Source organism: Hyla sarda, chromosome 9 (genome assembly GCF_029499605.1).
Source record: "Hyla sarda isolate aHylSar1 chromosome 9, aHylSar1.hap1, whole genome shotgun sequence".
Classification (NCBI taxonomy): Eukaryota; Metazoa; Chordata; class Amphibia; order Anura; family Hylidae; genus Hyla; species Hyla sarda.
The window spans coordinates 8,170,220-8,196,975 of record NC_079197.1 but is presented as its reverse complement, the minus strand read 5'-3'; the positions used below and the strand labels follow the sequence as shown (position 1 = coordinate 8,196,975).

The following is a 26,756-nucleotide window of genomic DNA, read 5'->3' as shown; positions in this document are numbered from 1 at the left end:
AAGTGTTTTTTTTTTAACCCTAACATTACAGCAGTGGCTTCCAAACTGTGGACCTCCAGCGGTTGCAAAACTACAACTCCCAGTATGCCCGGACAGCCGTTGGCTGTCCAGGCATGCTGGGAGTTGTACTTTTGCAACTGCTGGAGGTCCAAAGTTTGGACACCACTTTACTGTTGCCAAAAAGGAACCGATCCAGACTCTAAATATGAAATAAGAATTTATTTAAAAAAAAAACGAATGTTTAAAATAAAAAATAAAAAAAAACAAATACTCTCTCCATTGTGCTCTCACATCCAGCGGCCTCCAGCCATTGTAGAACTGCAACTACCAGCATGCCCTGGGCATGATAAGCGTTTAACTCGAACAGCGTTCTAGATCACATGACTTTGTCGCTCAATGTTCATGGGTTTAAATTTCGTTTTCCGCCATCCAAAGCTTAAACGTTCTGTCGTAGGAGCAGGTGGCGATGAGTTCTCCGTCCGAGGAAATGTCCAGTCCCATCACTTTCCCCTCGTGACCGGCGAGCGTCTTCAGGGGGGACCACAGCGGGTGCGCCCAGACTTTGGCCGTGTTGTCGTAGGCGCCGGTCACCAGGTACTGCCCATTGGTAGCTGTAGGGAAAAAATAAGGAGGTGGGTGAGCGACACAATCCGATAGGGCAATGGAATATTCTTACTGTTCAATTAAAGTGTTAAAGGGGTACTCCGGTGGAAAACTATATATTTTTTTTCATATTAACCTGCTCCAGAAAGTTAAACAGATTTGTGAATTACTCCTATTAAAAAATCTTAATCCTTCCAGTACTTATCAGCTGCTGTATGCTCCACAGGAAGTAGTGTAGTTCTTTCCAGTCTGACCACAGTGCTCTCTGCTGCTACCTCTGTCCAGAGCAGGATAGATTTTCTATGGGGATTTGCTCCTACTCCGGACAGTTCCTGATACGGACAGAGGTGTCAGCAGAAAGCACTGTGGTCAGACTGGAAAGAACTACACAACTTCCTGTGGACCATATAGCAGCTGATAAGTACTGGAAGGATTAAGATTTTTTATTAATAGAAGTAATTTACAAATCTGTATAACTTTTTGGTACCAGTTGATTTTTTATTTTTTTTTAAAGTGTTTTCCACTGGAGTACCCCTTTAAACCGCTAGGGGGAGCTTATGTACAGATATATACAGCGCCCCCTAGAGGAGGCCACTGGCAAACACCTTTTCCACGGCATATTAGTACAGCCCATAGACATCCTGATCAGCAGCATTTTCCCAACCAGTGTGCTTCCAGCTGCTGCAGAACTACAACTCCCAGCATGCCCTGAAAAGCCTTCAGCTGTAGCCACAGGTTGGAGAACACTAGAATAGACAGAACGAGGTCGGTCACGAGAGCGGATGCCACGTCCTATCCATGGGTAGCACTGTCCTCATGAAGATGAGCCTGTATGGTAGAGGGGGCAATTTCGCAGAGATGTGAGCGCTGTATAGAGCTGATCTGGATCTCTGCTATATTATGGATCATCGCAACGGGTGTCAGGAGTGACACCCGGGGCGATCTATTAGTACAGGAACTAGTCTGTTCCATGCTGGGAGAAGTAGTAGTACTACCTAAAAAATATCTTTTTCTTTAAAGTTAAAAACACACGCTTGTCGGCTACATTTTTAGTGCCCTGCCCTCCCACATAAATTGATCCCTGTTTAAAAATGAATAAAAAATTTTGTTATAAAAAAAAGAATTTTGTTAAATTTCATTACTACTGTATATATATATATATATATATATATATATATATATATATATATATATATATATAATTTTTTTTTTTTTTTTTTTTGGGTACCCAACAAATTTTGAAAAATTTTGTGGCGTTTTTTGGGGCCACAAAAAAGCTAAGTAGAAACTTAGCCTAAGACATTAGCTTGCCTTAAAATTAAAGGGGTACTCCGACACTAAGACATCTTATCCCCTATCCCATAGGCTTACATTGAGGGGGTGGAGCCGTGACATCACAATGCTCCGTCCCCGTTATAATCAGTCCCCGGAGCGTGTTTGATAACGGGGGTGCTGCGTGCATGATCACGGGGGTCCCCAGTGGTGGGACCCCCGCGATCAGGCATCTTATCCCCTATGCTTTGGATAGGGGATAAGATGTCTTAGCGCTGGAGTACCCCTTTAAAACTAAAAACAACAAATACAGACAAACAAGCTCTTTAGAAGCCGGATAGACAGGATCTGGAAGCGGCGGCAGAAAATGATCTGGGTGCAGATCTGCACAAAACTTATCATGGTCACTGCGACAATATTATAAATTTGGAGCAACACTGCAAAAAAAACATCTGTACACAAACCAAAAAAATGATCTAGCCAAGACCATTATTGATAAATAACCCCCTTTGTTCCAAACGCTTGGAGCGGGGGCGGCCGGGATTGTGACGTCACTGCCATGCCCCCTCCCATAGACTTGCATTGAAGGGCGTGGCTGTGACATTACGACCCCCGCACCCAGCGTTCTAAATGAACACCGGGTGCTGCACAGAGATCGCAGGTGTCTCCAGTAGTGGGACCCCCATGATCAGACATCTTATCTCCTATCTTTTGGATAGGGGATAAGATGTCTAGGGGCGGAGTACCCCTTTAAAGGGGTTATGTGGGAACATAAAGCCAGAAATTTCTTTAAAAAAAAAAACAGCACCACCCCTGTCCTTAGGTTGTGTGTGGTATTGCAACTTGGCTCCATTCACCTCAGTGAAACTGAGCTGCAATACCACACACAACCTGAGGACAGAAGTGGCGCTGTTTATTAAAGAAATCAGTTCTGTTCTCTGCTAGAAGACAGAATCCACACACAGCAGATTTCACTGTTGCAAAACTACAACTCCCAGCATGCCCAGACAGCCGAAGGCTGTCTGGGCATGCTGGGAGTTGTAGTTTTGCAACAGCTGAAGAGCGGTGTCTTATAATGCATTCGGTATGTCATGTACTTACGCTGGAACTTTACGGCACTGATCAGGCTCTGGTGGGCAGGGATGGTGTAGGTGCAGCGCCTCTGCCTCAGGTCCCAGACCTTACAGGTGTTGTCTCCGCTGCCGGTCGCAATTTGATACCTAAGAGATATAAAAACCAACGTGTAAGTATAAATACTGCCGCACAGGAAAAACAGCGCCAACCTGTCCTCAGGTTATGTGCGGTATTACAACTTGCCTCCATTCAATAAAATGGAAGTTAGTTGCAATACTAAACACAACCTGAGGGCAGCAGTGGCGCTGTTTCAGCTCTGGATAACGCATTTAAATGCCAGATTAAGGGAATTTTACTCTGTACGAGTGGTCTCCATCGGAGGACCTCCAGCTATTGCAAAACTACAACTCCCAGCATGCCCGGACAGCTACAACAGCTGGAGGTCCACAGTTTGGAGACCACTGCTCTGTACACCCCATCTCCCCTCCCCCCCGGATGATCATCTTACCCATTAGGAGAGAAGTTGACGCTGTAGATTTCCTTGAGGTGGCCTTCTAGGAACATAATGCAGCGACCGGTGCGCAAATCCCACACACGACCAAAGGCGTCCAGACCTCTGTGCGGGGGGAGAATACAGCGCGTTATGGGGGAGACTGATCAAAACTTGTCCAGAGAAAAAGAGCTCAGTTGCCCATAGCAACCAATCAGATCGCTACTTTCATTTTGCAGAGGCCTTGTTAAAAATGGAAGAAAACTGATTGGTTGCTATGGGCAACTGGGCAACTTTTCCACTGGACAGGTTTTGATAAATCTCCCCCCCCATTGTGTCAGGAGCCAGAGGGGGTCCAAGAGGACAGATAATTATCCCCCTACTCTAGGGCATAAGTTTTAAAGTATTTGAGAACCCCCCCCCCCCCAGCCCAGCAGTGATCGTCCAATTCCTTCTCCTTACCCAGTGCCAGCGAGGGAGCCGTCGAGGTGGAAGGCGAGGTCATACACCCCTTTACTGTGACCCTCCTGATGCAGAATTTCCTCTTGTGCCTCCAGGTCCCACAGGCGCCAGGACTTGTCGTAGCTAAAGAGACATTAAGTCAAAAACTTTTTAAAGGGGCACTCCAGAGGGAACAAAAATGTTTTCAAATCAACTGGTGCCAGAAGGTTCTACAGATTTGTAAATAACTTTAATGGAATAATCTTAACCCTTCCAGTACTTATCAGCTGCTGTATACTACAGAGGAAGTTGTGTAGCTCTTTCCAGTCTGACCACAGTGCTCTCTGCTGACACCTCTGGCTGTTTTAGAAACTATCCAGATCAGGAGTCAAGATTATTTTTTTTATATAAGGATTTAATTCTACTCTGGACAGTTCTTGACACAGACAGAGGTGGCAGCAGAGAGCACTGTGGTCAGACTGAAAAGAACTACACAACTTCCTGCAGAGCATACAGCAGCTGATAAGTACTGGAAGATTTTTTATATAGAAGTAACTAACAAATCTGAAAATTTGTAAAAACAAAAAAAAAAAAAAAAAAAATATATCGGGATATATATATATATAATTTTTTTTACAAATTTGCAAATTACTTCTATATAAAAAATCTTAACCTTTCCAGTACTTATCAGCTGCTGCATGCGCCACAAGAAGTTGTGTAGTTCTTTCCTGTCTGACCACCGTGCTCTCTGCTGCCACATTATATATATATTTCCCATTTCCCTCTGGAGTGCCCCTTCAAAAGAAGTACTCCGGGATAAGAATAAGTTTAGGATCGAGGGGGGGGGGGGGGGTCCCCCGCGATCTCCCGTACAGGCCCCGGCAATCAGCAGCAAGGGGGCATGTCCGACCACCACAAGACGCAGCAGCCTCCGCCATAGAAATGTATTGAGGGGCGTGTCGGCTGCCGCGGCATGTGGTGGTCGAAATGCGCTATTTCGGCAAAGAGGGTTCCAGATGGGAGATAACAGGGGGCCCCAGCAGTCAGACCCCCCCTGCGATCTGAAACTTATCTTTAGGTTAGTGGATACGTTTTCTTATCCCGGAGTTCTCCTTTAAAGGGGTATTCCAGGAAAAAACTTTTTTAAATATATCAACTGGCTCTAGAAAGTTAAACAGATTTGTAAATTACTTCTAAAAAATCTTAATCCTTTCAGTACTTATGCGCTTCTGAAGTTAAGGTTGTTCTTTTCTGTCTCAGTCCTCTCTGATGACACCTGTCTCGGGAAACGCCCAGTTTAGAAGAGGTTTGCTATGGGGATTTGCTTCTAAACTGGGCGTTTCCCGAGACACGTATCATCAGAGAGGACTTAGACAGAAAAGAACAAACAACCTTAACTTCAGAAGCTCATAAGTACTGAAAGGATTAAGATTTTTTAATAGAAGTCATTTACAAATCTGTTTAACTTTCTGGAGCCAGTGGATATATGAAAAAAAGTTTTTTCCTGGAATACCCCTTTAAGTCCTACGACCATTTTATACACTATATAATGTGAAACGTACCATGTGGTGCCCAGGAAACGCCCAGATGGATGCCACGTCACTCGTGCCACCCTCACAGTGTGTCCTTCAATATCTGCTACGGGTTCATCGCTGCGGGAAGAGACAAGAGAGTTAGGACAGACAGATCAATGTACATAGACCAGTGTTTCCCAACCAGTGTGCCTCCAGCTGTGGCAAAACTACAACTCCCAGTATGCCCGGACAGCCTTCGGCTGTCCGGGCATGCTGGGAGTTGTAGTTTTGAAACAGCTGGAGGCACACTGGTTGCATGATGCTGCTCTTAGTGATGCCGTTGTGTTGAATTCCCCCCTCTAGAGGATTGTGCACCCTACAGGGGATCGGCGGCGGTGCACGTGACTGCGGGGTCTGCAGCCAGTGGGTGACTTCATGTGGTCCCTGTGGATCACTCACCCGGACGACGGTCCCTGTCCTCAGCACTAATGGCTTCCCCGGGGACCGAGACTTTACTACTTAATGAGAAGAAGCCAGAAAAATACTCGTAAAGGCGGATAACGAGCGCTGGGGGGGAGGGGGGATGAAAGGAGATTATCTCAGGTTCCGATTCTATTAATATCGGATTACCTGAGCATTAAGTATTAGCGCCCCCCCCCCATCACTGAGAAGTCAGCTGACCCCACAAAGGCCGCGGTGGTCAGGGGGTGGATGCTCCCTTTCCCTTTGTCTCCTTCATTACAGCTGGCATCACCACCCGGGTGCGGAGGAAGCTTATTGTCCTTAGGATTAAAAGGGTACTCCGGTGGAAAACTTTTTTTTAAATGAACTGGTGGCAGAAAATTAAACAGATTTGTAAATCACTTCTATTAAAAAACAAAAAAAAAAAAATCTTTATCCTTCCAGTACTTATCAGCAGCTGTATGCTACAGAGGAAATTCTTTTCTTTTTGAATTTCTTTTTTGTCTTGTCCACAGTGCTCTCTGCTGACACCTCTGTCTGTGTCAGGAACTGTCCAGAGCAGGAGAGGTTTGCTATGGGGATTTTCTCCTGCTCTGGACAGTTCCTGATATGGGCATCAGGTGTCAGCAGAGAGCACTGTGGACAAGACAAAAAAGAAATTCAAAAAGAAAAGAATTTCCTCTGGAGCATACAGCTGCTAAAAAGTACTGGAAGGGTAAAGATTTTATAATAGAAGTAATTTACAAATCTGTTTCACTTTCTGGCACCAGTTGATTTAAAAATATTTTTTCCACCGGAGTACCCCTTTAAAAGGAGATATCCAGTGCTGAAAAACGTATCCCTTATCCTAAGGATAGGGGATAAGTTTCAGATGGCGGGGGGTCTGACCACTGGGGCCCCCCGCGATCTCCTGTATGGGCCCCGGCAGCCCGCAGGAAGGGGGCGTGTTGACCACTGCACAAAGCGGCGGCTGACACGCCCCCTCAGCCCCCTTCGGCAATCTCCGGCTCTGACGCAGCGCGGTATTGAGGGGGCGTGTCAGACGCCGCTTTGTGCAGTGGTCAACACGCCCCCTTCCCGCGGGCTGTCAGGGCCCTGTACAGGAGATCACAGGGGGCCCCAGCGGTTTAAACTTATCCCCTATCCTTAGGATAGCGGATTCGTTTTTCAGCACTGGACTACTCCTTAAACTGTACGATGAAGGCAGAAACCTCACCTGCAGGGGGCAGCACTTGGGGACAATGGAGGATGAGCTCTATAGGAGAGGAACCCACAATGTATGGGTGCGCAGTAGGTGGGTTTACTCTATAGGGGCCACGGAAGACATATGGGGCAGCTCAGGAGAGGAAAATATACAGGCCTAAAGAGATTTTAGTGGTCACATGATATATATATATATAAAAAAAAGTTTTTTCCTGGATAACCCCTTTAAGGGGTGGCCGGAAGATAAAGGCTGGTCCCCTCCCGCTCTATAGGAGCCATAGATCAGTAGTCTCTAAACTGTGGACCTCCACATGTCGCAAAACTAATACTCCCAGCATGACCGGACAGCCAACGGCTGTCCGGGCATGCTGGGAGTTGTAGTTTTGCAACAGCTTAAAAGGAAATCTGTCAGTAGTGTCACCTGCACTAAACATGTTACACAGGCGTGTAGTGCGGGTGATGCTGATTAAAACGCTTCTCACATTGTGTAGATTCGTGCAGCCGGTTTTTCGATATATGCTAATGAGGGCCTTGGGGCAGGGGCGGAGCTCCAATCCGAGCTTCGGGCACCCTGACGTCATCTTCGCCAAGCGGCTCATAAACCCCCTCCCTGCACCTTTGGCTGCGTTCTAGTACTGCGCGTGTGCCGCTTACTGTGTCCTCCCGGGGGCGCCGTTCCCTCGGCTTCACAGCTGCAGATGTCGGCGCATGCGCAGTACTATAACACGGCCGAAGGAGCAGGGAGGGGGTTTATGAATATTGATGAGCCGGGCGCAGCAGTGAAGATGACGTCAAGGTGCCCGAAGCTCCGCCCATGCCCCACGGCCCTCATTAGCATATATAGAAAAACGCAATTTGTGGTGGAACGGCTGGTTGAATCTACACAGTGTGAGAACCGTTTTTATCAGCATCACCCGCACTACACGCCTGTGTAACATGTTTAGTGTGGGTGACACTACTGACAAATTTCCTTTAAATGGGTACTCCACCCCCAGACATCTTTTGGATAGGGGATAAGATGTCTGATCACGGGGGTCCCGCCGCTGAGATCCCCACAATGTCTGCAGGGCACTAGGTTATCTAGCATTCTGGGTAAATCACTTTAAGGTCTCATTAAACAGAAGACAAACGAACAAGAGCGTGAACCGATTCCTAGAGGCCGTCCTGTACCCAGGGGGGATCTGTGTATTAGATGAGGCCCCCGGGGACCCCCCTCACATACAACACGTCTCAGGACAGAAGGGAAGAAACTCAGGAGGTAAAAACAATGAAATGTGTGAATACAAGAGGATCCAGAGAAATCATCACGTAATCATCTGCAGCGTCTAAACCCTCCAGGTCCTGCGCATCGTCTTCCCTGTAAATGTTTGTGCGGCCCCACGTCGTCTTCCCTGTAAATGTTTGTGCGGCCTCACGTAGTCTTCCCTGTAAATGTTTGTGCGGCCCCACGTCGTCTCCCCTGTAAATGTTTGTGCGGCCTCACGTCGTCTCCCCTGTAAATGTTTGTGTGGCCCCACGTCGTCTCCCCAGTAAATGTTTGTGCGGCCTCACGTCGTCTTCCCTGTAAATGTTTGTGCGGCCCCACGTCGTCTTCCCTGTAAATGTTTGTGCGGCCCCACGTCGTCTTCCCTGTAAATGTTTGTGCGGCCCCACGTCGTCTTCCCTGTAAATGTTTGTGTGGCCCCACGTCGTCTTCCCTGTAAATGTTTGTGCGGCCTCACGTCGTCTTCCCTGTAAATGTTTGTGCGGCCCCACGTCGTCTTCCCTGTAAATGTTTGTGCGGCCCCACGTCGTCTTCCCTGTAAATGTTTGTGCGGCCCCACGTCGTCTTCCCTGTAAATGTTTGTGTGGCCCCACGTCGTCTTCCCTGTAAATGTTTGTGTGGCCCCACGTAGTCTCCCCTGTAAATGTTTGTGCGGCCTCACGTCGTCTTCCCTGTAAATGTTTGTGTGGCCCCACGTCATCTTCCCTGTAAATGTTTGTGCGGCCTCACGTCGTCTTCCCTGTAAATGTTTGTGAGGCCCCACGTCGTCTTCCCTGTAAATGTTTGTGCGGCCCCACGTAGTCTTCCCTGTAAATGTTTGTGAGGCCCCACGTCGTCTTCCCTGTAAATGTTTGTGCGGCCCCACGTCGTCTTCCCTGTAAATGTTTGTGCGGCCCCACGTCGTCTTCCCTGTAAATGTTTGTGCGGCCCCACGTCGTCTTCCCTGTAAATGTTTGTGCGGCCCCACGTCGTCTTCCCTGTAAATGTTTGTGCGGCCCCACGTCGTCTTCCCTGTAAATGTTTGTGCGGCCCCACGTCGTCTTCCCTGTAAATGTTTGTGCGGCCCCACGTCGTCTTCCCTGTAAATGTTTGTGCGGCCCCACGTCGTCTTCCCTGTAAATGTTTGTGCGGCCTCACGTCGTCTTCCCTGTAAATGTTTGTGCGGCCCCACGTCGTCTTCCCTGTAAATGTTTGTGCGGCCCCGCGTCGTCTTCCCTGTAAATGTTTGTGCGGCCCCACGTCGTCTTCCCTGTAAATGTTTGTGCGGCCCCGCGTCGTCTTCCCTGTAAATGTTTGTGCGGCCCCACGTCGTCTTCCCTGTAAATGTTTGTGCGGCCCCACGTCGTCTTCCCTGTAAATGTTTGTGCGGCCCCACGTAGTCTTCCCTGTAAATGTTTGCGCGGCCTCACGTCGTCTTCCCTGTAAATGTTTGCGCGGCCTCACGTCGTCTTCCCTGTAAATGTTTGCGCGGCCCCACGTCGTCTCCCCTGTAAATGTTTGTGCGGCCTCACGTCGTCTTCCCTGTAAATGTTTGCGCGGCCTCACGTCGTCTTCCCTGTAAATGTTTGCGCGGCCTCACGTCGTCTTCCCTGTAAATGTTTGCGCGGCCTCACGTCGTCTTCCCTGTAAATGTTTGTGCGGCCCCACGTCGTCTTCCCTGTAAATGCTTGTGCGGCCTCACGATGAGTTTTACCCATAATGCTCAGGTTCTCACCTCTCCAGGTTCCACAATTTTACAGAACCGTCTGCAGCGCAGGAGGCCAGATTGACGTCCTTCTCATCCAGGGAAAGCGTTGACTTTGGGTGAAAGACTATGGCGCCTACATTGGTGTTGTGTCCTGAGAAAACAGGAAAATTCCACATGTTAACCCCCGAAGTCAAGGTTTATATTTATGGATCTCAGATCTCACATCTATCTATCTCCCTCCCTCATATCTATCTATCTATCTCCCTCATATCTATCTATCTCCCTCATATCTATCTATCCATCCATCTCCCTCCCTCATATCCATCTCCCTCCCTCATATCTATCTATCCATCTCCCTCATATCTATCTATCCATCTCCCTCATATCTATCTATCCATCTCCCTCATATCCATCTCCCTCATATCTATCTATCCATCTCCCTCATATCCATCTCCCTCATATCTATCTATCCATCTCCCTCATATCCATCTCCCTCATATCTATCTATCCATCTCGCTCATATCTATCTATCCATCTCCCTCATATCCATCTCCCTCATATCTATCTATCTATCTCCCTCATATCCATCTATCTCCCTCATACCTATATCGAGAGAGAAAGATTATATATTTATTTACAATATATATCGTTATATATAAATATATATGTGTGGAAAACTACAATTCCCAGGATGACAGATCGGCCATAATGAAGTTTTACCTCTTAGGGTCCGTATAGGCTGACAGTCTGGGATTGACCACAGCTTACAGAGTCCACTCCTGGGAAGAGAAACAACACCCGGAACCATCATACAGAATCATTACTGGGATCAATGAGACATAAAGAAGAGCTCAACATCACTAGTCCTACAGCACCATATGTTTTATAAGTAACTGGGTCATGTGATCACTAGTCTGACCCAGAGAAAATCAGTGCTAAAAGTGTCAGAGAAAGTGGTCAGTCCTAGGTCAGCTGACTTCATATGATCTGCAGAATGATATCATCACCTATCAGATCACTTCTGCTAGCTCACAGAACCCTCCTCCAGCTCTATCTGTATACTGCTGCTATCTCTATGTAATCAGGATATATAGTAGTTATACACCTCTCCTCCAGCTCTATCTCTATGGGATCAGGATATATAGTAGTTAAACACCTCTCCTCCAGCTCTATTTATATACTGCTGCTATGTCTATGTGATCAGGATATATAGTATTTATACAACTCCCCTCCAGCTCTATCTATATACTGCTATGTCTATGAGATAAGGATATATAGTAGTTATACACCTCTCCTCCAGCTCTGTCTATATACTGCTGCTATCTCTATGGGATCAGGATATATAGTAGTTATACACCTCCCCTCCAGCTCTATCTTTATACTGCTGCTATGTCTGGGATCAGGATATAAAGTACTTATACACCTCCCCTGAGGCAGTGTTCACACAGTGTTTTTATTTTTTTTGGCTTGGCAAAATTCATTGTGCAGGTCATAATAAAAATGTGTAAATTTTACAGCGGTTTTGAGAAACCGGAAAAAAAAACACCTTCCGCGGAGCTTCTTAAAGAGGTACCAAATACTCTGAAATACTCTGAAATACTCTGAAATACTCTGAAATACTCTGAAATACTCTGAAATACTCTGAAATACTCTGAAATACTCTGAAATACTCTGAAATACTCTGAAATACTCTGAAATACTCTGAAATACTCTGAAATACTCTGAAATACTCCAGGCTGGATTGGAGTTTTATTCCCCTATAATAAGCCGAATGCTCTGAATATGAAATCTGGACGGTGTCGGTCGTGCGCCCTTCATGTCTTACATTATAGATCCCAACACAAAGGCTTCCACATCTGCAGACAGAGAGTCAAATCGGCTGGATTCCAACCAGGGTGTCTCCAGCTGTTGCAAAACCACAACTCCCAGCGTGCCCGGACAGCCAACGGCTATCCGGGCATGCTGGGAGTTGTAGTTTTGCAACAGCTGGAGGCACACTGTTTGAAAAACACTGGCCTAATTCATCGTAGCCGGGCCCTGTTGCCCACAGTGACCTCTATGTAGCTGCAGGTGGGTCAGGCCTGTCATACAGTCTTAAAGGAACAGTGTCACTTACCAGCACGCTGTCGCCAGAAGTCTGGAGTTTGGACTGAAGTGACAGAAGGACAGAGGGCGATCATCTCCGATCTGACTGCAGAAGTTGTTCAAGGTCTGGGGAGCGAGAAAAGACAGTCTCTGTAGGTCAGTGGTCTCCAAACTGTGGCCCTCCAGATGTTGCAAAACTACAACTCCCAGCATGCCCGGACAGCCAACGGCTGTCCGGGCATGCTGGGAGTTGTAGTTTTGCAACATTTGGAGGGCCAAACTGCAGTAGGCCACACTAAACACAGCAGCACAAATCCCTTTCCTTGCAGACTGATCGTTTCTATACTGATACACTGTAACAAAGATAATCTCACCCGCAATGAATTGTTCAGATCTTGTTTCTGGGATGTCCTGGTGGATTCTGGGATGTGCCTGTACTCGCGTGCATTTTCCAATCGCTGCATCGCCCTGCAGAAGACGGGGATATATAGGGGAACAGACATTCATATATTATGTTAAAGAGTACCTGTCACCAAATAAAACTTAAAGGGGTACTCCGGTGGAAATATATATATATATATATATATATATTTTTTTTTTTTTTAAATCAACTGGTGACAGAAGGTTAAACAGATTTGTTACTTCTATTAAAAAATCTTTACCCTTCCAGTACTTATTAGCAGCTGTATACTACAAAAGGCAATTTTTTTCTTTTTGAATTTCTTTTTTTGTCTTGTCCACAGTGCTCTCTGCTGACACCTCTGTCCTTGTCAGGAACTGTGCAGAGCAGCATAGGTTTGCTATGGGGATTTTCTCCTGCTCTGGACAGTTCCTGATACGGGCATCAGGTGTCAGCAGAGAGCACTGTGGACAAGACAAAAAAAGAAATTCAAAAAGAATAGAATTTCCTCTGTAGCATACAGCTGCTTATAAGTACTGGAAGGATAAAGATTTTTTAATAGAAGTAATTTACAAAATCTGCTTAACTTTCTGGCATCAGTTGATTTAAACAAAAAAAAAAAAGTTTTTCCCTGGAGTACCCCTTTTAAGAGTACCTGTCACCAAATAAAACTTTTACTATAGTGTTCCTTGTGTAATTCGCAGACACTTTCCCATTCACTTGCTCTTAAAATTATCAACAGAAATATGTTTAAAATGTAATAGAAAAAAAGACCACTAGGTGGCTCAATTCTGTTCCCTGCCACAATTAATACAGTGACTTTGGTCTCCTCCCGGCCTGGCAGGAGTCCAAACTCAGGAAGTGTTTCTCTGCACTGAGCTTGATTGACAGCTGCACAGAAAGTGAAAGCTCCACAGATTCTCACACAAAGCTGCAGGAGAGCCTCACTGATGCAAAACAGACAGAAACAAGCACAGAGCCTGAGGTCTTCTATTCATCACAGCACTGCAATTATGTGAGGGCGGAAGTGGTCCCCCAGCAGGCTTCAGTGATGTCATGCCTGCTGGGAAACACCCACTTTCTCCTGCCGGGAAATTGCACTATGTGAGCAAGAAGAAAGGTAAGATACGCAGCTTTTTAAAGCTCTGACATTTTTTTTAAGGGCTGGAGGGGTGTTAGGAGTAGTTAGGGAACATAAACTGTTCTAAACTAACCCGGGCTAATTGGTGACAGGTACTTTTTAATACAGACAATGGGACAGACAAGGGATTAGAGAGAAATAGTGGATTTTATTCTCTTATTTTATTGGTTGAAAAAAGAATCCAGCAAGACAAACACTGAGCGAGATGTATAAAATATGTGTTTTTACTAATGCAGGAGGTTAGAGGACGGAACATGACACACGAGGTCAAAGGTCACATCATTTTCCTGCCCCCTGAATTAGACATAACATACTGGATTGTTAGATCATCAATGACGCTACATACCGAGGTAAAGAATATCGCGCAATCCACAGTCGAGCGGTTTTCAGCGTGTTGGGTCCTTCGTGATACCAGGTGTGTTGGTACTGAGGAAATAAAAAGGATTTAATAGTAACTGCTCAGGTACTCACTATTCTGCTGGTGGGGGTCACTGTGTACATACATTACATTGCTTATCCTGTACTGATCCTGAGTTATATCCTGTATTATACTCCAGAGCTGTACTCACTATTCTGCTGGTGAGGTCACTGTGTACATACATTACATTACTTATCCTGTACTGAACCTGAGTTATATCCTGTATTATACTCCAGAGCTGTACTCACTATTCTGCTGGTGAGGTCACTGTGTACATATATTACATTACTTATCCTGTACTGATCCTGAGTTATATCCTGTATTATACTCCAGAGCTGTACTCACTATTCTGCTGGTGAGGTCACTGTGTACATAGATTACATTACTTATCCTGTACTGATCCTGAGTTATATCCTGTATTATACTCCAGAGCTGTACTCACTATTCTGCTGGTGAGATCACTGTGTATATACATTACATTACTTATCCGGTACTGATCCTGAGTTATATCCTGTATTATACTCCAGAGCTGCACTCACTATTCTGCTGGTGAGGTCACTGTGTACATACATTACATTACTTATCCTGTACTGATCCTGAGTTATATCCTGTATTATACTCCAGAACTGTACTCACTATTCTGCTGGTGAGGTCACTGTGTACATACATTACATTACTTATCCTGTACTGATCCTGAGTTATATCCTGTATTATACTCCAGAGCTGTACTCACTATTCTGCTGGTGAGGTCACTGTGTACATACATTACATTGCTTATCCTGTACTGATCCTGAGTTATATCCTGTATTATACTCCAGAGCTGTACTCACTATTCTGCTGGTGAGGTTACTGTGTACATACATTACATTGCTTATCCTGTACTGATCCTGAGTTATATCCTGTATTATACTCCAGAGCTGTACTCACTATTCTGCTGGTGAGGTCACTGTGTACATACATTACATTGCTTATCCTGTACTGATCCTGAGTTATATCCTGTATTATACTCCAGAGCTGTATTCACTATTCTGCTGGTGAGATCACTGTGTACATACATTACATTACTTATCCTGTATTGATCCTGAGTTATATCCTGTATTATACTCCAGAGCTGTACTCACTATTCTGCTGGTGAGATCACTGTGTATATACATTACATTACTTATCCTGTACTGATCCTGAGTTATTTCCTGTATTATACTCCAGAGCTGCACTCACTATTCTGCTGGTGAGGTCACTGTGTACATACATTACATTACTTATCCTGTACTGATCCTGAGTTATATCCTCTATTATACCACAGAGCTGTACTCACTATTCTGCTGGTGAGGTCACTGTGTACATACATTACATTACTTATCCTGTACTGATCCAGCTCTGGTTTACAATACAATAGAAAATAAAACAATAAATAAGTCTGCATTATGTCCTGTGTGATCCCGACCTCCTCACTAGACGTCTTGGATTTCTCATCTTCCTTCTTCGACTTCTTCAGGGCGTCTGTACCAACCACCGAGAGAACATTTCGCAACCTAAGAAGAAGAATGAAATCATTTGTATTAGTAAATATTTTGTGTTGGATTTCTTCACTTTTTTTCAAGGTCTCTGCTGACTGTGAATGGGAAACGTTCTGCACATCCTGAACGCAAGAACAGGATTTATTATGAGATACACTGTAATCAGCCCTGGATATGCACAAACAAGTCAGGATTGGAATAGGGTTTTCACTGACAACAAGCAGAGGTACTGAAGATAAAATAGGAATCCTCGTCTTCTATAGTTGCAATATGTTGACATGAATAGGAATGGTTACCCATCGGCACCCCGCAAATGTGTAGTGGGGGTGCTGATTGGGACCCTGACAGGTGACAGTAGTGATCGCGACATGTAGAGTTAAACTGTTGGCATCGAACTAAAGTCCAATCCCGTTGGTTGCTGGTGGGTGTTTGCTGTAAGATACAGCTGGCACCCGCTGCCTGTAAAGTTGGCTTAACTCCTGATCTGTACTATATTAAAGGGGTACTCTGGTGGAAAACTTTTTTTTAAATCAACTGGTGCCAGAAAGTTAAACAGATTTGTAAATTACTTCTATTAAAAAATCTTAAACCTTCCAGTACTTATTAGCTGCTGAATACTACAGAGGAAATTCTTTTTTTTTTTGGAACACAGAGCTCTCTGCCGACATCATGACCACAGTGCTCTCTGCTGACATCTCTGTCCATTTTAGGAACTGTCCAGAGCAGCACTTGTTTGCTATGGGGATTTTCTCCTACTCTGGACAGTTCCTAAAATGGACAGAGATGTCAGCAGAGAGCACTGTGGTCATGATGTCAGCAGAGAGCTCTGTGTTCCAAAAAGAAAAAAAATTCCTCTTTAGTATTCAGCAGATAATAAGTACTTTTAATAGAAGTAATTTAAAATCTGTTTAAAAAAAAAAAAAAAGTTTTCCACCCGAGTACCCCTTTAGGTAGCGCCCATTAACCAGGAATAGAAAAACAGCTAAATTTTTCCCACAAACAGCGCCACCCCTGTCCTCAGGTCATGTGTGGTATTACAACTTTGCTCCATTTACTTCAATGTAACTGAGCTGCAATACCACATGCAACCTGAGGACAGGGGTGGCGCTGTTTATAGAATAACTCAGCGTTATAATTATCACTTTAAAGGAAATTTTTTTTATTTATTTTTTTAAAGTGCCCCTGCCCCATTATATAAGGTTCAAAATTTAAGGGGCCCCACTGAGATTCCTTCATACTTGAGAGCCCCATGACCATACACATCCTCTCACCTCTCTCTCCGCTCCGCCGGGCCCTCTCCGAACAGAGTGATGGGCTCCCCTAGGGCCCGCAGACATGCCTTCACCTCGGAATCGTCGGTGGACACGTTAATCTGTCGCGCTCGCTTCCTGCGCTCGAACTCGGCGAGAACTTCCGCTTGTCTCTCACTGATGTGTTCTTCCAGGTCAAATGACTCTCCTGAGGAGGAAGCGGGGAGACACCTCAGAATTAAAGGGCTACTCCGCACATATGACAAAACGCATCATGTCTTACTGGTCTATTTGTCTAGGCAATCCTCTATGAGCTAAATGTTTCTCAACCAGTGTGCCTCAAGCTGTCGCAGAACTACAACTCCCAGCATGCCCGGACAGCCGTTGGCTGTCCGGGCATGCTGGGAGTTGTAGTTTTGCAACAGCTGGAGGTGCAACGGTTAGGAAACACTCACTGCTTAACACCTCAGCAGCGCAAATCTCTCCTGTCCTGATTTTGTTACAGTGTATCAGTGCCAATATAATGAATCATAGAGGATTGTATAATTCCCTTCACTGACAGGAAGCAGAGATCCTGACATGAGGAATTATAATAAATCATGTATTAGAGAGCAGCAGAACATGTCGCCTCCGTCACCTCCTCCGATGTTGATGTTCCCGGCCTCTATTCCGGCCTTCACTGCAGCTCTTCCCATCGAGGACTCTCCCCTGGAGATTCGGTCCCTTTCTTTATCCGCCAGGCTGCCATAGAAAATGCGAGACGACTTCACCACGGGGGGCCCCTCATCGTCCGACATCTTGGGGTCTGTGGAAAGAGACGGACACATTACTACATAATACATGTAAAGTAGGGAAATGCAGCTAAGTGGTAGTTTATGGGTCCGGTCTGGGGTCTGTATTAGTTTAGGGGGTCTGGTCTGGGGTCTGTATTAGTTTAGGGGTCTGGTCTGGGGTCTGTATTAGTTTAGGGGTCTGGTCTGGGGTCTGTTAGTTTATGGGTCCGGTCTGGGGTCTGTATTAGTTTAGGGGTCTGGTCTGGGGTCTGTATTAGTTTAGGGGTCTGGTCTGGGGTCTGTATTAGTTTAGGGGTCTGGTCTGGGGTCTGTATTAGTTTAGGGGTCTGGTCTGGGGTCTGTTAGTTTATGGGTCCGGTCTGGGGTCTGTATTAGTTTAGGGGTCTGGTCTGGGGTCTGTATTAGTTTAGGGGGTCTGGTCTGGGGTCTGTATTAGTTTAGGGGTCTGGTCTGGGGTCTGTTAGTTTATGGGTCCGGTCTGGGGTCTGTATTAGTTTAGGGGTCTGGTCTGGGGTCTGTATTAGTTTAGGGGTCTGGTCTGGGGTCTGTATTAGTTTAGGGGTCTGGTCTGGGGTCTGTGTTAGTTTAGGGGTCTGGGGTCTGTATTAGTTTAGGGGTCTGGTCTGGAGTCTGTATTAGTTTAGGGGTCTGGTCTGGAGTCTGTATTAGTTTAGGGGTCTGGTCTGGGGTCTGTATTAGTTTAGGGGTCTGGTCTGGAGTCTGTATTAGTTTAGGGGTCTGGTCTGGGGTCTGTGTTAGTTTAGGGGTCTGGGGTCTGTATTAGTTTAGGGGTCTGGTCTGGAGTCTGTATTAGTTTAGGGGTCTGGTCTGGGGTCTGTGTTAGTTTAGGGGTCTGGTCTGGGGTCTGTGTTAGTTTAGGGGTCTGGTCTGGGGTCTGTGTTAGTTTAGGGGTCTGGTTTGGGGTCTGTATTAGTTTCAGGGTCTGGTGTCTGTATTAGTTTAGGGGTCTGGTCTGGGGTCTGTATTAGTTTAGGGGTCTGGTCTGGGGTCTGTGTTAGTTTAGGGGTCTGGTCTGGGGTCTGTGTTAGTTTAGGGGTCTGGTTTGGGGTCTGTATTAGTTTCAGGGTCTGGTGTCTGTATTAGTTTAGGGGTCTGGTCTGGGGTCTGTATTAGTTTAGGGGGTCTGGTCTGGGGTCTGTGTTAGCTTAGGGGTCTGGTCGTATGTGTTAGTTTAGTGGTCTGGGGTCTGTGTTAGTTTAGGGGTCTGGTTTGGGGTCTGTATTAGTTTCAGGGTCTGGTGTCTGTATTAGTTTAGGGGTCTGTATTAGTTTAGGGGTCTGGTCTGGGGTCTGTATTAGTTTAGGGGGTCTGGTCTGGGGTCTGTATTAGTTTAGGGGGTCTGGTCTGGGGTCTGGTCTGGGGTCTGTATTAGTTTAGGGGGTCTGGTCTGGGGGTCTGTATTAGTTTAGAGGGTCTGGGGGTCTGAATTAGTTAAGGGGTCTGATCCCCCCAAATTAATGAAGTCTCCCTGTGCTGGGGCTGGAGATCTCACATCTCTGTACTTACACTTTAAAGGGGTCACCTCTATCTGTAGTATCCATGGTAACCATCTGATGGAGCGGAGCCCATCGTGTCCTATGTGAATGGCGCAGCAGCAGTGTACGTGCGCTGCCTCTGCTACATTCATCTTCTAGGATAAAGGCTTCCTGGGCATGCTGGGAGTTGTAGTTTTGCAAAAGCTTTAGGTAATCTGGTTAGGAAACACTGTTCTATGGCAACATCCTCCCAGCGCTGCACAACTACAACTCCCATCATGCCCTGACAGCCTATGGCGGTGGGAGTCGTAGTTCTGCTGCAGCTGAAGAAAAATAAACTGGGGAAACCTGGAGAACAGAACAAAACCCCAAAGAAGAAGCGTCAGGGCCTGAGACTATCTATAGGGGGCGCTGACAGAGCCCGGGGTGTCACATGACCCGGGGACCGGAGCCCCGAACTATAATAACCGGACAAAAGGGCGGAATTTACCTGATCTGGGAATCCAAGCGGCAGCTACACGTTACAGGTACAACTTCCGGGTCAGCCGAGCGGAAGTGACGATCTCAAACCGGAAGAGGCTGGAAAAGACGCGTGATATGTGAGGTTAGAGCTGCCGGGAGTGCGGGAAGGTGAGTGTACAATACTGGGCTGCGATACATCACATACATGGTCAGCTGAGAGTATCTCACATGGTAAGATTATATACACAGCTCGGAGGACAGTATCACACTATGGGATTAGATACACAGCTCAGAGGATAGTATCACACTATGGGATTAGATACACAGCTCGGAGGATAGTATCACACTATGAGATTAGATAGACAGATCAGAGGATAGTATCACACTATGGGATTAGATACACATATCAGAGGATAGTATCACACTATGGGATTAGATACACAGATCAGAGGATAGTATCACACTATGGGATTAGATACACAGATCAGAGGATAGTATCACACTATGGGATTAGATACACAGATCAGAGGATAGTATCACACTATGGAATTAGATACACAGATCGGAGGATAGTATCACACTATGGGATTAGATACACAGCTCGGAGGATAGTATCACACTATGGGATTAGATACACAGCTCAGAGGATAGTATCACACGATAGGATTAGATACACAGCTCAGAGGATAGTATCACACTATGGGATTAGATACACAGTTAGGAGGATAGTATCACACTATGGGATTAGATACACAGTTAGGAGGATAGTATCACACTATGGGATTAGATACACAGTTAGGAGGATAGTATCACACTATAGGATTAGATACACAGCTCAAAGGATAGTATCACACTATGGGATTAGATACACAGCTCGGAGGATAGTATCACACTATAAGATTAGATACACAGCTCGGAGGATAGTATCACACTATAAGATTAGATACTGCAGTTCAGAGGATAGTATCACTCCATAGGATTAGATACTGGAGTTTAAAGGATAGTATCACAATATAAGATTAGATACTGCAGCTCAGAGGACAGTATCACACTATAGGATTAGATACTGCAGCTTAGAGGACAGTATCACACAATGGATTAGATACTACAACTCAGCATAGTGTTCCACCACAGGATTAGATACTACATCTTTGCAGACAGTATCACACTATAAGATTAGATACTACAGGTCGGCATAGTGTTCCTCCATAGGATTTGATGCTGTAGCTCGGTAGACAGTATCCCACATGATAGGATTAGATACAGTAGCCTAGACAGTGTCACATTAGACTTAGATACTGCATGTCGGCAGCCGGTATCACACATGCTCAGATCTCCTCTTTCCCGCAGACCAGAAGATGCTGCGCAGGAAGCCGACTCGCCTGGAGCTGAAGCTGGACGACATTGAGGAGTTTGAGAGTATCCGGAAGGACCTGGAGGTAAGGAGGCACAAACTACTCCCCCCATCATCTCTGATGGATAAGACACGGCTCTCAGGTAGTTCTGTGGGGTTACTGTATAGTGGAGGATCTCAAGATGTTGCAAAACTACAACTCCCAGCATGCCCGGACAGCCAACGGCTGTCCGGGCATGCTGGGAGTTGTAGTTTTGCAACATCTGGAGATCCACAGTTCGAAAACCACTAGACTAGACTGACTTTGGCTGTCTGGGCATGCTGGGAGTTGTAGTTTTGCAACATCTGGAGATCCACAGTTCGAAAACCACTAGACTAGACTGACTTTGGCTGTCCGGGCATGCTGGGAGTTGTAGTTTTACAACATCTGGAGATCCACAGTTCGAAAACCACTAGACTAGACTGACTTTGGCTGTCTGGGCATGCTGGGAGTTGTAGTTTTACAACATCTGGAGGTCCACAGTTCGAAGACCACTAGACTAGAGTGACTTAGGCTGTCCGGGCATGCTGGGAGTTGTAGTTTTGCAACATCTGGAGGTCCACAGTTCGAAGACCACTAGACTAGAGTGACTTTGGCTGTCTGGGCATGCTGGGAGTTGTAGTTTTACAACATCTGGAGATCCACAGTTCGAAAACCACTAGACTAGACTGACTTTGGCTGTCTGGGCATGCTGGGAGTTGTAGTTTTGCAACATCTGGAGATCCACAGTTCGAAAACCACTAGACTAGACTGACTTTGGCTGTCCGGGCATGCTGGGAGTTGTAGTTTTACAACATCTGGAGATCCACAGTTCGAAAACCACTAGACTAGACTGACTTTGGCTGTCTGGGCATGCTGGGAGTTGTAGTTTTACAACATCTGGAGGTCCACAGTTCGAAGACCACTAGACTAGAGTGACTTAGGCTGTCCGGGCATGCTGGGAGTTGTAGTTTTGCAACATCTGGAGGTCCACAGTTCGAAGACCACTAGACTAGAGTGACTTTGGCTGTCTGGGCATGCTGGGAGTTGTAGTTTTACAACATCTGGAGGTCCACAGTTCGAAGACCACTAGACTAGAGTGACTTTGGCTGTCCGGGCATGCTGGGAGTTGTAGTTTTGCAACATCTGGAGATCCACAGTTCGAAAACCACTAGACTAGACTGACTTTGGCTGTCCGGGCATGCTGGGAGTTGTAGTTTTGCAACATCTGGAGATCCACAGTTCGAAAACCACTAGACTAGAGTGACTTTGGCTGTCCGGGCATGCTGGGAGTTGTAGTTTTACAACATCTGGAGGTCCACAGTTCGAAGACCACTAGACTAGAGTGACTTAGGCTGTCCGGGCATGCTGGGAGTTGTAGTTTTGCAACATCTGGAGGTCCACAGTTCGAAAACCACTAGACTAGAGTGACTTTGGCTGTCTGGGCATGCTGGGAGTTGTAGTTTTGCAACATCTGGAGATCCACAGTTCGAAAACCACTAGACTAGAGTGACTTTGGCTGTCCGGGCATGCTGGGAGTTGTAGTTTTGCAACATCTGGAGGTCCACAGTTCGAAGACCACTAGACTAGAGTGACTTTGGCTGTCTGGGCATGCTGGGAGTTGTAGTTTTACAACATCTGGAGGTCCACAGTTCGAAGACCACTAGACTAGAGTGACTTTGGCTGTCCGGGCATGCTGGGAGTTGTAGTTTTGCAACATCTGGAGATCCACAGTTCGAAAACCACTAGACTAGAGTGACTTTGGCTGTCTGGGCATGCTGGGAGTTGTAGTTTTGCAACATCTGGAGATCCACAGTTCGAAGACCACTAGACTAGAGTGACTTTGGCTGTCCGGGCATGCTGGGAGTTGTAGTTTTGCAACATCTGGAGATCCACAGTTCGAAAACCACTAGACTAGAGTGACTTTGGCTGTCTGGGCATGCTGGGAGTTGTAGTTTTACAACATCTGGAGGTCCACAGTTCGAAGACCACTAGACTAGAGTGACTTTGGCTGTCCGGGCATGCTGGGAGTTGTAGTTTTGCAACATCTGGAGATCCACAGTTCGAAAACCACTAGACTAGACTGACTTTGGCTGTCCGGGCATGCTGGGAGTTGTAGTTTTGCAACATCTGGAGGTCCACAGTTCGAAGACCACTAGACTAGAGTGACTTTGGCTGTCCGGGCATGCTGGGAGTTGTAGTTTTGCAACATCTGGAGGTCCACAGTTCGAAGACCACTAGACTAGAGTGACTTTGGCTGTCCGGGCATGCTGGGAGTTGTAGTTTTGCAACATCTGGAGGTCCACAGTTCGAAGACCACTAGAGTGACTGACTGTCCGAGCATGCTGGGAGTTGTAGTTTTGCAACATCTGGAGGTCCACAGTTCGAAGACCACTTGATAATAGTGGTTTTGGCTGTCCATGCTGGGAGTTGTAGTTTTACAACAGTTGAAGTCACTGGTTGGGAAACGCTGCTGTTCTACAGTGACACCTTGTGGTGGTAACCTATCACTGCAGTCAGCTAAAGAAAAACCACTGATGAGCGTAAAATATTGGAGTTTTAATTATAGGAAACATAATTATTGTATAATTAAAAGTTACACCACTTCTTAATAAAAATGTTATTTATTTTACTCTTCACCCTTTACAAGACCTCTGCTACCCGTCATGAATTGAAACATCCAAAAGGCTTCCAACCTCCCTTATTTACCGAATACGCTCTAGATCAGAGTGTTGTCTTTTGTATCCAGATTGATACGTTGTAACTAGAGATGAGCGAACTTACAGTAAATTCGATTCGTCACGAACTTCTCGGCTCGGCAGTTGATGACTTTTCCTGCATAAATTAGTTCAGCTTTCCAGTGCTCCGGTGGGCTGAAAAAGGTGGATACAGTCCTAGGAGACTCTTTCCTAGGACTTTATCCTCCTTTTCCAGCCCACGGGAGCACCTGAAAGCTGAACTAATTTATGCAGGATAAGTCATCAACTGCCAAGTCGAGAAGTTCGTGACGAATCGAATTTACTGTAAGTTCGCTCATCTCTAAACACAACCAAAATGGACACTTTGGTAAGTGTACACTTGGCCCCAATGTCTTCTACTATAACAGGGAAGGAGAGGGGGGGGGGGGGTTCGGAGCACTGTATAAAATTGTAACAAACCCTCAGCTGTGAGCAGTATACGGCCTGTAATCTGCATCGTATTCTTCTTCTTTTTACAGAGTCGGAAGAAGCAGCGGGAGGAGGTGGACCTGTCCTCCAGTGAGCCGGACGCCACCGCCGCCCCCCTCAGCGCGGATGCCAAGACGCGGGAGCAGACCATACACGAACGAATCGGGTACAAGCCTCAGCCCAAACCCAACAGTCACAGCACCCAGTTTGGGAACTTTGAGTTTTAGCATCGGGGTCTCCGGAAGGTGAGACTTTTGGGATCCTTCATTGATGGCGCAGAAGAGCGGAGACTTCTGGGTAATGACTGCTGTATGACCGGATGACTGCTGTATGACCGTATCACTTATCCGGATCTGCAGAACTTAAACCTGGATATGGGAATTATAAGATGAGGTGGAATGTGAACCCTAATGGTCGGCGTTAAAGGGACCTTCACGCTGTATAAAGGGGGACTCTGACGCTATATTGCACTTTATTTTTGGAGGTTTTTGTCTCCTCCTCTAGTTCAGTTTACTAGGTTGTTTACACATAAAACATTAGCCTGAAATATGGCAGTAAAGGGGCAGGAGAACACTTTGGGCGTCATCACTTTTCAAGCAAGGAGACTTCAGCTGTTGCAAGACTAAAACTCCCAGCATCTGGCGGTCAACAGTTTGTAGACCACTAGACTAGAGTGATTTCGGCTGTCCGGGCACGCTTGGAGTTGTGGTTTTGCAACGTCTGGAGGTCCACAGTTTTGGGGACCACTGGATTAGAGTGACTTCGGCTGTCCGGGCATGCTGGGAGTTGTAGTTTTACAATAGCTAAAGTCACTAAAGGGGTAGAAAAGGGGCAGGAGTACACTTTGGGTGTCATCATTTCTCAAGCAAGGAGACTTCAGCTGTTGCAAGACTAAAACTCACAGCATGCTGGGAGCTGTAGTCTTGCAACAGCTGGAGGGTCACGGTTTGGAGACCACTGGCTTAAAATGTCTCATATAAGATACTTGCAAAGCACAATTCTTTTGTACTGCAGCCTGGAAGGACCTGGAGGTAAGAAAGCACAAACTACTCCACCCATCATCTCTGATGGATAAGATGCGGCCCTTGGGTAATTCTGCGGGGCTACTGTATAGGGGAGGATCTCCAGATGCTGCTAAACTACAACTCCCAACATCTGGAGGTCTGCAGTTTGTAGACCACTAGACTAGAGTGATTTTGGCTGTCCGGGAACGCTTGGAGTTGTGGTTTTGCAACATCTGGAGGTCCACAGTTTTGGGGACCACTTGATTAGAGTGACTTCGGCTGTCTGTGCATGCTGGGAGTTGTAGTTTTACAATGGATTAAGTCACTAAAGGGGCAGGAGTACACTTTGGGTGTCATTTTTCAAGCAAGGAGACTTCAGCTGTTGCAAGACTACAACTCCCATCATGCCCGGACAGCCGTTGGCTGTCCGGTCATGCTGGGAGTTGTAGTCTTGCAACAGCTGGAGGTTCACAGTTTGGGGACCACTGGCTACGGCCGTCTCATATAAAGATACTTGCAAACCCCCGTGCTTTGTGCTGCAGGCTGCTATCCACCCCCTCCAGCCCTTATTGAAGACAAAAAAATCACAAATGTGGGTAGAATTACTGCACCCGGTACAATACCGCCATCTACCACAAGATGTCGCTCACATCCAGCTTTAATTAAAAAAAAATAAAAAAATTTAATAGTTAGAAAACATGAATTTGCATAATTGTCAGTATTAATATTTTCATTTAAAGAACAGTTTTTTTATTTTATTTTTTTGAGGCATCAACTATTTGAAGAAAAAAAATATTCAACATTTAATGAAACGTTCCCATTTTTTAAATATAAAAAAAATGTAGATTTCTGCAATCTATATTAAATGTCACCTGTTGTTCGTTCTCGATTCTGTTATCAGTTCTGCATCTAATTGTCAAAACAAGTAAATTGAGATCTTAGAATGATCCTTGGGGGTGGGGCTAGGCAGGGGAGGGGTTTGCAGACAATTGGCAAATAATGGTTGGACCGGATAGGTCAGTGTTTCCCAACCAGGGTGCCTCCAGCTGATGCAGAACTACTACTTTCAGCATGCCCGGAAAGCCACAGGCTGTCCGGGCATGCTGGGAGTTGTTGTTCTATTGGGTTAGTGGTGCAACCTTAGTGTTTACCCCTAGAACAGGGTTTCCAAAGCAGTGTATACATCTGTTACAAAGCTACAACTCCCAGCATTATCAGAGTTGTAGTTTTGCAGCAGCTGAAGACACACTGGTTGGGACAAGCTGTACTGATCCTGAGTTATACCCAACATTACATTACTTATCCTGTACTGATCCAGAGTTATATCTTGTATTATACTCCAGAGCTGCACTCACTATTCTGCTGGTGAGGTCACTGTGTACATACATTACATTACTGATCCTGAGTTATATCCTGTATTATACTCCAGAGCTGTACTCACTATTCTGCTGGTGAGATCACTGTGTACATACATTACATTACTTATCCTGTACTGATCCTGAGTTATCTCCTGTATTATACTCCAGAGCTGTACTCACTATTCTGCTGGTGAGGTCACTGTGTACATACATTACATTACTTATCCTGTACTGATCCTGAGTTATATCCTGTATTATACTCCAGAGCTGTACTCACTATT

General features: G+C 45.9%; 2 protein-coding genes across 3 annotated transcripts; one reads left to right on the top strand and one right to left on the bottom strand.

Moving 5' to 3' along the window:
• Positions 1 to 250: 250 nt before the first annotated feature.
• PRPF4 (pre-mRNA processing factor 4) lies at positions 251 to 19,691 on the bottom strand. 2 transcript variants are annotated; one of them, XM_056538908.1, is made up of 14 exons: positions 19,602 to 19,691; positions 17,459 to 17,626; positions 16,843 to 17,029; positions 15,499 to 15,586; positions 13,983 to 14,062; positions 12,470 to 12,563; positions 12,127 to 12,221; positions 10,731 to 10,789; positions 10,038 to 10,161; positions 5,443 to 5,532; positions 3,902 to 4,024; positions 3,458 to 3,565; positions 2,977 to 3,095; positions 251 to 611 (listed from the first exon to the last, which is right to left on the bottom strand). In XM_056538908.1, exons 2-14 carry the CDS (start codon positions 17,616 to 17,618, stop codon positions 409 to 411), a joined length of 1,530 nt encoding a protein of 509 aa, XP_056394883.1. In that variant the 5' UTR covers positions 17,619 to 17,626; positions 19,602 to 19,691; the 3' UTR covers positions 251 to 408. The 2 variants fall into 2 exon arrangements, with proteins under 2 accessions (XP_056394883.1, XP_056394882.1); XM_056538907.1 differs by lacking the exon at positions 19,602 to 19,691 and adding an exon at positions 19,143 to 19,568.
• CDC26 (cell division cycle 26) lies at positions 19,672 to 26,011 on the top strand. Its single transcript, XM_056538909.1, has 3 exons — positions 19,672 to 19,741; positions 20,924 to 21,012; positions 24,164 to 26,011. The coding sequence occupies exons 2-3, from the start codon at positions 20,932 to 20,934 to the stop codon at positions 24,338 to 24,340; spliced, it is 258 nt and encodes an 85-aa protein (XP_056394884.1). The 5' UTR covers positions 19,672 to 19,741; positions 20,924 to 20,931; the 3' UTR covers positions 24,341 to 26,011.
• Positions 26,012 to 26,756: the final 745 nt, after the last annotated feature.

What these genes read in the sequence shown, in the direction of transcription:
- PRPF4 (XM_056538907.1), bottom strand. Translation starts at nt 19,263, where the DNA reads ATGAATGTAGCAGAGGCAGCGCACGTACACTGCTGCTGCGCCATTCAC. An exon ending in AGAGGTGACCCCTTTAAAGT is followed by an intron (nt 17,627 to 19,142) that starts GTAAGTACAGAG and finishes CTCTTTCCACAG; the next exon opens with ACCCCAAGATGTCGGACGAT. An exon ending in CGTTTCCTGGGCACCACATG is followed by an intron (nt 4,025 to 5,442) that starts GTACGTTTCACA and finishes ATGTCTCTTTAG; the next exon opens with CTACGACAAGTCCTGGCGCC.
- CDC26 (XM_056538909.1), top strand. Translation starts at nt 20,932, where the DNA reads ATGCTGCGCAGGAAGCCGACTCGCCTGGAGCTGAAGCTGGACGACATT. An exon ending in GTATCCGGAAGGACCTGGAG is followed by an intron (nt 21,013 to 24,163) that starts GTAAGGAGGCAC and finishes TTCTTTTTACAG; the next exon opens with AGTCGGAAGAAGCAGCGGGA.